At 44.2% G+C, this 12,637-nt stretch overlaps 3 protein-coding genes across 14 annotated transcripts in view; 2 read left to right on the top strand and 1 right to left on the bottom strand.

Moving 5' to 3' along the window:
• The window catches only part of CACNA2D4 (calcium voltage-gated channel auxiliary subunit alpha2delta 4), a 235,844-nt gene that overhangs the window by 96,191 nt on the left and 127,016 nt on the right, over positions 1-12,637 (bottom strand). The gene's annotated exons all lie outside the window — the stretch shown is intronic.
• LRTM2 (leucine rich repeats and transmembrane domains 2) overlaps positions 1-12,637 on the top strand; it is a 39,333-nt gene that overhangs the window by 399 nt on the left and 26,297 nt on the right. The window lies entirely within an intron of this gene.
• LOC141048503 (uncharacterized) lies at positions 7-11,352 on the top strand. Its single transcript, XM_073544146.1, has one exon. The coding sequence runs from the start codon at positions 7,150-7,152 to the stop codon at positions 8,311-8,313; it is 1,164 nt and encodes a 387-aa protein (XP_073400247.1). The 5' UTR covers positions 7-7,149; the 3' UTR covers positions 8,314-11,352.

Here is a 12,637-nt window from a genome sequence, read left to right as displayed (position 1 = left end):
TGTGTGACGGTCGGGCAGGGGTCATATCCACCGTCAGTATGTCTGCCCCCCAATACCTCCCCTCATTAACCCCTTTCCTGCCAGTGCAGAACGGATGAGGGTGATGGGTGTAATGGTGACGTGTGCTGAGATACATCATGTAAGGTCATGTCTGTGGGGGGTTTCTGATGACTGGCGTTATCCTGGGTGATGTAGTATCTGACACATATGCCCGTGGCACAGCATGGGGCTCTACAGATGTCTACATGCCAATCCAGCCCCATCTCACCCCATAGGTCCCATCCAACCCCCATAACAAGTCTCCTCTTCCTACAGAGGATGGACGCTGAGGCTGGCACAGATCAGAGGGGCCCCAGTACATGGAACATAGGATAAACCCTCAAATCCATATCATGGAGACCCATGTCATGGACCGAGCGCCTCGGGGTTAGGATAACCATTGCTTGCCTAATGTGGCTGCATGGCGGTGGATTGTCAGCTCCTCAGACAAGCTCGTTTCTATCAGCCTGGCGGGCAACATCCAAATACTGGGGTCTTACGATACCAACAATAGTGCCATCCGTAACAAGACCCCCTTGTCCGGAAGGTCCCCACTCCAATAGCGGAGATTACAGGTGGGATGAAACAGTATTTGTGCCGCAGGCCCCTTTATAAATACACCCGCCATCTCGGCGCTATATTTCCACTTGTACGCTGCAGTGAATTTTAATAACTCATTAGGTAAAAACATAAATTTCAGTAGGTCCTACCGGTATAATGTGCAAAGCGGAGCGCCGTCACCGGCTGTCCGCACACGTGAATGATATCAGCCACTCCACATATAATGCTCCTGCACTATTATAAGCCAAAGACTATAGGGCCACCGGCCCTTTATCTGACACGTCAATCATTGGAGGGATCCGAACCCTTCAATCTGTGACTGTAAAACTATGGGGGGGTTTATGGGAGTAGGGGACACGCGAGCATCCGAAATAAGGAAGCGAATGTGACCAAAATCACCGAACAAAGAAAGATAGAAAGAAGAAGAACATATTCCTCCACCTGACACTACAGACACGAATGTGCAGGAGCAAGAGCCGACACGGGCGAGACGAGCGCCACTGTGAATAACAAAAGATCCAATACAGAATCTGAGGTGTACGAGCGATGGAGAATTCCTCCAAATATGTGTGCCATGTTGTATCATTTCTACAGGAGGCAGTATTATAGTAGTTATATTCTAGTACATAGGAGCAGTATTATAGTAGTTATATTCTAGTACATGGGGGCAGTATTATAGTAGTTATATTCTAGTACATAGGAGCAGTATTATAGTAGTTACATTCTTGTACATAGGGGGCAGTATTATAGTAGTTATATTCTTGTACATAGGGGGCAGTATTATAGTAGTTATATTCTTGTACATAGGGGGCAGTATTATAGTAGTTATATTCTTGTACATAGGGGGCAGTATTATAGTAGTTATATTCTTGTACATAGGGGGCAGTATTATAGTAGTTATATTCTTGTACACAGGGGGCAGTATTATAGTAGTTATATTCTTGTACATAGGGGGCAGTATTATAGTAGTTATATTCTTGTACATAGGGGCAGTATTATAGTAGTTATATTCTTGTACATAGGGGAAGTATTATAGTAGTTATATTCTTGTACATATGAGCAGTATTATAGTAGTTATATTCTTGTACATAGGGGCAGTATTATAGTAGTTATATTCTTGTACATAGGGGCAGTATTATAGTAGTTATATACTTGTACATAGGGGCAGTATTATAGTAGTTATATTCTTGTACATAGGGGGCAGTATTATAGTAGTTATATTCTTGTACATAGGGGGCAGTATTATAGTAGTTATATTCTTGTACATAGGGGCAGTATTATAGTAGTTATATACTTGTACATAGGGGGCAGTATTATAGTAGTTATATTCTTGTACATAGGGGGCAGTATTATAGTAGTTATATTCTTGTACATAGGGGGCAGTATTATAGTAGTTATATTCTTGTACATAGGGGGCAGTATTATAGTAGTTATATTCTTGTACATAGGGGCAGTATTATAGTAGTTATATTCTTGTACATAGGGGAAGTATTATAGTAGTTATATTCTTGTACACAGGGGGCAGTGTTATAGTAGTTATATTCTTGTACATAGGGGCAGTATTATAGTAGTTATATTCTTGTACATAGGAGCAGTATTACAGTAGTTATATTCTTGTACATAGGGGCAGTATTATAGTAGTTATATTCTTGTACACAGGGGGCATTGTTATAGTAGTTATATTCTTGTACATAAGGGCAGTATTATAGTAGTTATATTCTTGTACATAGGGGCAGTATTATAGTAGTTATATTCTTGTACATAGGGGCAGTATTATAGTAGTTATATTCTTGTACACAGGGGGCATTGTTATAGTAGTTATATTCTTGTACATAAGGGCAGTATTATAGTAGTTATATTCTTGTACATAGGGGGCAGTATTATGGTAGTTATATTCTTGTACATAGGGGCAATATTATAGTAGTTATATTCTTGTACATAGGGGCAGTATTATAGTAGTTACATTCTTGTACATAGGGGCAGTATTATAGTAGTTATATTCTTGTACACAGGGGGCAGTGTTATAGTAGTTATATTCTTGTACATAAGGGCAGTATTATAGTAGTTATATTCTTGTACATAGGGGGCAGTATTATGGTAGTTATATTCTTGTACATAGGGGCAATATTATAGTAGTTATATTCTTGTACATAGGGGCAGTATTATAGTAGTTACATTCTTGTACATAGGGGCAGTATTATAGTAGTTATATTCTTGTACACAGGGGGCAGTGTTATAGTAGTTATATTCTTGTACATAAGGGCAGTATTATAGTAGTTATATTCTTGTACATAGGGGGCAGTATTATAGTAGTTATATTCTTGTACATAGGGAGCAGTATTATAGTAGTTATATTCTTGTACATAGGGGGCAGTATTATAGTAGTTATATTCTTGCACATAGGGGCAGTATTATAGTAGTTATATTCTTGTACACAGGGGGCAGTGTTATAGTAGTTATATTCTTGTACATAAGGGCAGTATTATAGTAGTTATATTCTTGTACACAGGGGGCAGTATTATAGTAGTTATATTCTTGTACATAGGGGGCAGTATTATAGTAGTTATATTCTTGTACATAGGGGGCAGTATTATAGTAGTTATATTCTTGCACATAGGGGCAGTATTATAGTAGTTATATTCTTGTACATAGGGGGCAGTATTATAGTGGTTATAGTCTTGTACATAGGGGGCAGTATTATAGTGGTTATAGTCTTGTACATAGGGGGCAGTATTATAGTAGTTATATTCTTGTACATAGGAGCAGTATTATAGTAGTTATATTCTTGTACATAGGAGCAGAATTATAGTAGTTATATTATTGTACATAGGGGGCAGTATTACAGTGGTTATATTCTTGTACATAGGGGCAGTATTATAGTAGTTACATTCTTGTACACAGGGGCAGTATTATAGTAGTTATATTATTGTACATAGGGGGCAGTATTATAGTAGTTATATTCTTGTACACAGGGGGCAGTATTACAGTAGTTATATTCTTGTACATAGGGGGCAGTATTACAGTAGTTATATTCTTGTACACAGGGGGCAGTATTATAGTAGTTATATTCTTGTACACAGGGGCAGTATTATAGTAGTTATATTATTGTACATAGGGGGCAGTATTATAGTAGTTATATTCTTGTACACAGGGGGCAGTATTACAGTAGTTATATTCTTGTACATAGGGGGCAGTATTACAGTAGTTATATTCTTGTACACAGGGGGCAGTATTATAGTAGTTATATTCTTGTACATAGGGGCAGTATTATAGTAGTTATATTCTTGTACATAGGGGCAGTATTATAATAGTTATATTCTTGTACATAGGGGCAGTATTATAGTAGTTATATTCTTGTACAAAGGGGGCAGTATTATAGTAGTTATATTCTTGTACATAGGGGCAGTATTATAGTAGTTATATTCTTGTACATAGGGGCAGTATTATAGTAGCTATATTCTTGTACACGGGGGCAGTATTATAGTAGTCATATTCTTGTACACAGGGGCAGTATTATAGTAGTTATATTCTTGTACATAGGGGCAGTATTATAATAGTTATATTCTTGTACATAGGGGCAGTATTATAGTAGTTATATTCTTGTACACAGGGGGCAGTATTATAGTAGTTATATTCTTGTACATAGGGGGCAGTATTATAGTAGTTATATTCTTGTACATAGGGGCAGTATTATAGTAGTTATATTCTTGTACACAGGGGGCAGTATTATAGTAGTCATATTCTTGTACATAGGGACAGTATTATAGTAGATATATTCTTGTACATAGGGGGCAGTATTATAGTAGTTATATTCTTGTACATAGGGGGCAGTATTATAGTAGTTATATTCTTGTACATAGGGGCAGTATTATAGTAGCTATATTCTTGTACATAGGGGCAGTATTATAGTAGTTATATTCTTGTACACAGGGGACAGTATTATAGTAGTTATATTCTTGTACACAGGGGGCAGTATTATAGTAGTTATATTCTTGTACATAAGGGCAGTATTATAGTAGTTATATTCTTGTACATAGGGGCAGTATTATAATAGTTATATTCTTGTACATAGGGGGCAGTATTATAGTAGTTATATTCTTGTACATAGGGGCAGTATTATAATAGTTATATTCTTGTACACAGGGGGCAGTATTATAGTATATTCTTGTACATAGGGGGCAGTATTATAGTAGTTATATTCTTGTGCATAAGGGCAGTATTATAGTAGTTATATTCTTGTACATAGGGGCAGTATTATAATAGTTATATTCTTGTACATAGGGGGCAGTATTATAGTAGTTATATTCTTGTACATAGGGGCAGTATTATAGTAGTTATATTCTTGTACATAAGGGGCAGTATTATAGTAGCTATATTATTTTACATAGGGGTAGTATTTCAGTAATTATATTTTTTGCTTGCCATCTGATATGAAAGTTTACCACATCCGTGTCCTTCCTGACACTTTCTGCACATTCTGCCCATTATCTTTTCCCGCCGGTGTCCGCAGTGGGTGCGGAGCTGTCAGGATCTGTACAATGCCGGTCTCTGCCCCCTGTAAATGTCGCGTCCTGATCTTCGCAGACCGTACAGATTAGATGGCTACAGCTTTGTCCACGTTACCGCTGGGGATTCTTTTTATACCATCTTTGACAGATCAGTATTTTAAGCGATTCAGAAATACGTCTGCTGGATCCGGTGGGATCTGTAATGGTTATACTGGTGCCTATGTATTATTGGGGCTCAATTTTGCCCCCTGACTTTCATTATGTCTATTGTAAATAAAGCTGGTTGAAATTAACTCCCTGGGCCGCCCAAGACATTCAGCTTTCATTTTCTAAACTGCACTGACCAAATACAGTGTTAAAGGGTTTGTTCATTATTTTTTAAATAAAGTTTTCAACTGAAGTCTTTATATGTTCTTCCTTTGTGATATGCTCTCTGACTCGGACCCCTGAGAGCTGATTCCAGGGGACCCAGAGTATATGTTACAGAATGGACACAAAGGATTGTCAATAAACTTTATTTAAATGAACAAAGATGTCCACCATTTAAATGTGCTTTATAGGACATGGAATCAGGCGTTGCCAATAGCAACCAATCAGATGTGAGTTTCCAAACCCGCCCGTTTTGTACATGACAGAAGTTTTGGGATTGGTTGCCATAACAGCGCCTCCATGTTCGGGCCACTCCAGTTCTGAATCGGACCTGGATATAAAAAAAATTAGCTGCCAGGCCGACTGTACCCGGTGCCAACAATGTCCGCGGTCCGGGGAGACCACATTCAGGAAAGAGAATGAAAAGAAAGCCGTAACCAGGACGAGCAGGTGCAGCAAGCACGACACCTGGACGCCGCAGTCAGAAGTGCATGGAATATGGTCACTAAAGCCAAAATCTACAGGAAGAGAAGATAGAGGGACGGACAAGCCAGGACGGGAAGAAAAGAGACAAGACGGGAAGGGGAGAGAGGGACTAGAATGGAAGGGAATAGAGAGAGAGACAAGACAGGAAAGGAAGAGAACAAGACAGGAAGAGAGAGAGGGACAAGAAGGGAAGGGAAGAGAGAGAGACAAGACAGGACGAGAGAGGGAGGGACTAGAATGGAAGGGAAGATTGAGAGAGACAAGACGAGAAGGGAATAGAGAGAGAGACAAGACGGGAAGGGAAGAGAACAAGACAGAAAGAGAGAGAGGGACAAGACGGGACGAGAGAGGGAGGGACTAGAATGGAAGGGAAGAGAGAGAGAGACAAGACGAGAAGGGAATAGAGAGACAAGACGGGACGAGAGAGGGAGGGACTAGAATGGAAGGGAAGAGAGAGAGAGACAAGACGAGAAGGGAATAGAGAGACAAGACGGGACGAGAGAGGGAGGGACTAGAATGGAAGGGAAGAGAGAGAGAGACAAGACGAGAAGGGAATAGAGAGAGAGACAAGACGGGAAGGGAAGAGAGAGAGAGAGACAAGACAGGACGAGAGAGGGAGGGACTAGAATGGAAGGGAAGAGAGAGAGAGACAAGACGAGAAGGGAATAGAGAGAGAGACAAGACGGGAAGGGAAGAGAACAAGACAGAAAGAGAGAGAGGGACAAGACGGGACGAGAGAGGGAGGGACTAGAATGGAAGGGAAGAGAGAGAGAGACAAGACGAGAAGGGAATAGAGAGAGAGAGACAAGACGGGAAGGGAAGAGAGAGAGACAAGACGGGACGAGAGAGGGAGGGAAGAGAGAGAGAGACAAGACGAGAAGGGAATAGAGAGAGAGAGACAAGACGGGACGAGAGAGGGAGGGACTAGAATGGAAGGGAAGAGAGAGAGACAAGACGGGAAGGGAAGAGAGAGAGAGAGAGACAAGACGGGAAGGGAATAGAGAGAGAGACAAGACGGGACGAGAGAGGGAGGGACTAGAATGGAAGGGAATAGAGAGACAAGACAGGAAAGGAAGAGAACAAGACAGGAAGAGAGAGAGAGGGACAAGAAGGGAAGGGAAGAAGAGAGACAAGACGGGAAGGGAAGAGAGAGAGACAAGACAGGACGAGAGAGGGAGGGACTAGAATGGAAGAAAAGAGAGAGACAAGACAGGAAAGGAAGACAGGAAGAGAGCGAGGGACAAGACGGGAAGGGAAGAGAGAGAGACAAGACGGGAAGGGAAGAGAGAGACAAGACAGGACGAGAGAGGGAGGGACTAGAATGGAAGAAAAGAGAGACAAGACAGGAAAGGAAGACAGGAAGAGAGAGAGGGACAAGACGGGAAGGGAAGAAGGGAAGGGAAGAAGGGAAGGGAAGAAGAGAGGGACAAGATGGGAAGGGAAGAGAAAGAGGAACAAGATGGGAAGAGAGAGGGGACTAGAATGGAAGGGAGAGAGAAGGACAAGACGAGAAGTGAGGAAAGAGAGGGACAAGACGAGAAGGAAAGAGAGGGACAAGACGGGAAGGGAAGAGAGAGAGGGAAAAGATGGGAAGGGAAGAGAGAGAGGGACAAGATGGGAAGGGAAGAGAGACAAGACAGGAAAGGAAGAGAACAAGACAGGAAGAGAGAGAGGGACAAGACGGGAAGGGAAGAGAGAGAGACAAGACGGGAAGGGAAGAGAGAGAGACAAGACAGGAAGGGAAGAGAGAGAGACAAGACAGGAAGGGAAGAGAGAGAGACAAGACGGGAAGGGAAGAGAGAGAGACAAGACGGGAAGGGAAGAGAGAGACAAGACAGGAAAGGAAGAGAACGACAAGACAGGAAAGGAAGAGAACAAGACAGAAAGAGAGAGAGGGACAAGAAGGGAAGGGAAGAAGAGAGGGACAAGATGGGAAGGGAAGAGAAAGAGGAACAAGATGGGAAGAGAGAGAGGGACTAGAATGGAAGGGAAGAGAGAGACAAGACAGGAAAGGAAGAGAACAAGACAGAAAGAGAGAGAGGGACAAGAAGGGAAGGGAAGAAGAGAGGGACAAGATGGGAAGGGAAGAGAAAGAGGAACAAGATGGGAAGAGAGAGAGGGACTAGAATGGAAGGGAAGAGAGAAGGACAAGACGGGAAGTGAGGAGAGAGAGGGACAAGACGAGAAGGAAAGTGAGGGACAAGACGGGAAGGGAAGAGAGAGAGAGGGACAAGATGGGAAGGGAAGAAAAAGAGGAACAAAACGGGAAGGGAAGAGAAAGAGGAACAAAATGGGAAGAGAGATAGAGACTAGAATGGAAGGGAGGAGAGAAGGACAAGACGGGAAGTGAGGAGGGAGAGGGACAAGACGAGAAGGAAAGAGAGGGACAAGACGGGAAGGGAAGAGAGAGAGGGACAAGATGGGAAGGGAAGAAAAAGAGGGACAAAATGGGTAAGGAAGAGAGAGAGGGACCAGACGGGAAAGGAAGAGAGGGATAAGATGGAAAAGGAAGAGAGAGATGGACAAAATGGGTAAGGAAGTGAGAGAGGGACAAGACGGAATGTAAGAGAGAGGGACAAGATGGGAAATCAAGAGAGATAAGGTCAAGATGGGAAGGGAAGAGAGAGAAGGACAAGATGGGAAGGGAAGAGAGAGAAGGACAAGATGTGAAGGGAAGAGAGAGAAGGACAAGATGGGAAAGGAAGAGAGAGCGTTGGACAAGACGGGAAAGGAAGAGAGAGTTGGACAAGACGGGAAGGGAAGAGAAAGAAGATGATGAGATCGCAAAAAACTAATGGAAGGATGGATGGATAGAAAAAAGGGGATGAAAGGATTAAGGGCAGGGAGGAAGGGGAAAAGAGGGAAAGTGGGAGGAGAGGGGGGAGGAAAGGAGATAGGGAATTAAGGAGGGAGGGAAAAAAGGTTAAAAAGAAAGCTCAAAGGGAAAAAGTAAGGCGGGAAGAAGGATGTGAGACAGATAAGGGAGTGAAGATGGAAGGAAGAAGGAAGGGGGAGAGAGGAAATTAAGGAAATCAAAAGAGCAGGGTGTAAGGAGGGGGTGAAAGGAAAGAAAGAATGCAAAAATGAAAGAGAAGAGATAGAGAGGAAGGAGACTAGGAGAGGAAGGAAGGAAGAAAAAAAATAAAATAAGGTCACGTGCACACATTGAGAATTTGGTGAGTTTTGTACCTTGGTATTTGTAAGCCAAAATCCCGAGTGGGTGATAAATACAGAAGGGGTGATGTGTTTCTATTATACTTTTCCTCTCATTGTTCCATTCCTGGTTTTGTCTAATAAAAACGGAGGTAAAAAACTCACCAAAAACTGAACATGGCCAAAGGGAAGGAAAAAACAGGGAAACAGGGAAAATGGGACAAAAATAAAGTAAAAGAAAGAGCAGGAAATAAAAAGGAAGGAAATAGTGAGGGGTAATGAATGACGGCGGCTCTCGGATTGCAGGGCTATAATTCACTATGAGACATTATTAGGATCGATGCGGCACAGGAGGACGACCAGTGACCAGTGACCGGTGACTAATGGTGGCGATATATAATAAGCACGGACAATGAATTATCACTGTGGTGACCGATACTCTTATTATTGCCTATTGATGGAATATTATCGCTACAGACGCTCAGCGTCGTACCGATTACTGCTCAGCATTACACCATGCCCTACAGAGAAGAGACAGACGATGGGGAGGGAGGAGAGAGAGCAGATTTAGTCCAGTAAGATGTATCCGAGGTCTCCAGCAGAACCTCGCTCCTGGCGTTTTCTAATAATGTAATCCCCCCGATAAGTACAGCCTCAAACTGAAGGAACAGCCATCGGCTGAAGGTACACGGACCCCCGGACATAGCGGGGTATATACATGTATACACATCGCTGCTCGGGATCTGCTGAGAACAGACAGGAAATCTCACGCTGATTACTGCGCCTGGAGGAGAGAAGCGGCACAGGGGTCAGCGGTGGCCTGGACGGGTTTTATTTTACATGACCGGTTTGGCTTCTCTTTTACACTCACCCTATGGAGATTGCTCCATGTTCTGCATTTTTTCCCCCTTATGTGACCCCTCCGGCACCAGGACCCGGATAGAGCTTCCAACTCTGCCGTCTTTTCCATATTCCTGATTATCCAGAAATTATATAATAAAGTGGATAAAAATCCTTATAAAAAGAAATAAGAGCAGGGAAGGATTAACATGAGAGTGGGAAGATGGAGGGGGAGGGGTGGTAAGTGATTGCGGTATTATGTGCCGGCTCCTACAGAAAAAAAGCTCACAGGCCTTCACGAATGCAGAAAGCAACCATGATGTAAAGAATATAAAACTAGATATTGTGTGACATGCCCATCGGATAATCTGCAGGTTTTGGAGAGATACAATTGTTTTTATTATCATTTGATAATGTAACAAAATCAACTGACATACCTCGTGGGTGGAGCTAAAATGTGGGTCTGTTTGAACACGCCCACGAGGAGCTGAACTCTACGATTTCCTCATTTTTGGCTTGTAAGACACAGGAGAATTAGCAAAGGAGGCATACGGATACACAATAAATAGATACATGATGCTGTCTGCATCGCAGTCGGTCAGATTTATTCCATCTTACTCGGTCACTAAGCATAAACCACATGCTCCACATCTCAGATACGTCGGTCTTTCCGTATACGTCTTACAGTGTGTGGCATGAGCATAAAGTAAGGGCTGCGGGAAGGTCTGTCAGTGGGACTTTACTTCTTGGCTTCCCAAACATTTCTTATGGCACTGAGAATGGTGGTAGTGGGGCGCGCCTGATTGTTTTTTGGAGACCTTTATGCATGCTGGCGTCTGTAGTGTTGCTTGTATGAGGGTTTTAGCAAGAACTGCTTCAAATGCAACCTATCCCCACGTCTCCATCTGATTGTACAAGAGCCAGAAATGAGCACTCTTCTGTGTTTGGCCAGACCGCTCAGATAATGATGGCGACGGTGCAGAAAGTGGAGCAATATCACCGCAAAGCAGCCGCTGCTACCAGGAAAGCAAATGGCAGATTCCAGAAATAGACGGATCCATTGCAGACGACAGATTCTGCAACTCAGATAATCCCCAATGATTAGTCCTGGAAAACAGCAGCAAATACCAAACAGGGAGGACGCAAAACACAGACGTGACAGCGCGGACATCGCGGATCACATATCAGCCGGCATTTACTGACACTAAGACTGGAATAAAAGGCTCCAACGCACAGGATCAGGTTCCCGACCAGAACAAATGTGACGGCTCCAAGCGATCCACAAGGCAAACAGCCGCAGACAGAGAGAAAGGTGTCCGAATACACGGGATGCGCCCTCTCCTCCACCTAATACACAGGATGCGACCTCTCCTCCTCTTAATACATGGGATGGGACCTCTCCTCCTCCTAAAACACGGGACCCGACCTCTCTTCCTCCTAATACACAGGACGCGCCCTCTCCTCCTCATAATACACGGGACGGGACCTCTCCTCCTCCTAATACACGGGACTGGACCTCTCCTCCTCCTAATACACGGGACGGGACCTCTCCTCCTCCTAAAACACGGGACGCAACCTCTCCTCCTTCTAATACACAGGACGCGCCCTCTCCTACTCCTAATACACGGGACGGGACCTCTCCTCCTCCTCCTAATACACAGGACGCGACCTCTCCTCCTTCCAATACACAGGACGCGACCTCTCTTCCTCCTAATACACGGGACGGGACCTCTCCTCCTCCTCCTAATACACAGGACGCGCCCTCTCCTACTCCTAATACACGGGACGGGACCTCTCCTCCTCCTCCTAAAACACGGGACGCAACCTCTCCTCCTTCTAATACACAGGACGCGACCTCTCTTTCTCCTAATACACGGGACCTGACCTCTCCTCCACCTAATACACAGGACGCGACCTCTCCTCCTCCTAAAACAAGGGATGAGACCTCTCCTCCTCCTAATACACGGAACCCGACCTCTCCTCATAATACATGGGACGTGTCCTCTCCTCCACCCAATAAACAGGATGCGCCCTCTCCTCCTCCTAATACACAGGACGCGACCTCTCCTCCTCCTAATACACGAGACCCGACCTCTCCTCCTTCTAATACACAGGACGCGCCCTCTCCTACTCCTAATACACGGGACGGGACCTCTCCTCCTCCTCCTAAAACACAGGACGCGACCTCTCCTCCTTCCAATACACAGGACGCGACCTCTCTTCCTCCTAATACACGGGACGGGACCTCTCCTCCTCCTCCTAATACACAGGACGCGCCCTCTCCTACTCCTAATACACGGGACGGGACCTCTCCTCCTCCTCCTAAAACACGGGACGCAACCTCTCCTCCTTCTAATACACAGGACGCGACCTCTCTTTCTCCTAATACACGGGACCTGACCTCTCCTCCACCTAATACACAGGACGCGACCTCTCCTCCTCCTAAAACAAGGGATGAGACCTCTCCTCCTCCTAATACCCAGGACCCGACCTTTCCTCCTCCTAAAACACGGGATGGAACCTCTCCTCCTTTTAATACACAGGACTCGCCCTCTCCTCCACCTAAAACATGGGATGGGACCTCTCCTCCTCCTAAAACACGGGATGGGACCTCTCCTCCTCCTAATACACAGAACCCGACCTCTCCTCCTCCTAATACATGGGACCCGACCTCTCCTCCT

This window comes from Dendrobates tinctorius, unplaced genomic scaffold (assembly GCF_039654945.1).
Source record: "Dendrobates tinctorius isolate UK_male_01 unplaced genomic scaffold, ASM3965494v1 ptg000136l, whole genome shotgun sequence".
In the NCBI taxonomy this organism is placed as follows: domain Eukaryota; kingdom Metazoa; phylum Chordata; class Amphibia; order Anura; family Dendrobatidae; genus Dendrobates; species Dendrobates tinctorius.
This window is presented reverse-complemented; position numbering and strand designations above follow the sequence as displayed.

Coding starts and splice junctions, on each gene's coding strand:
- LOC141048503 (XM_073544146.1), top strand. CDS start 7,150: ATGGAAGAAAAGAGAGAGACAAGACAGGAAAGGAAGACAGGAAGAGAG.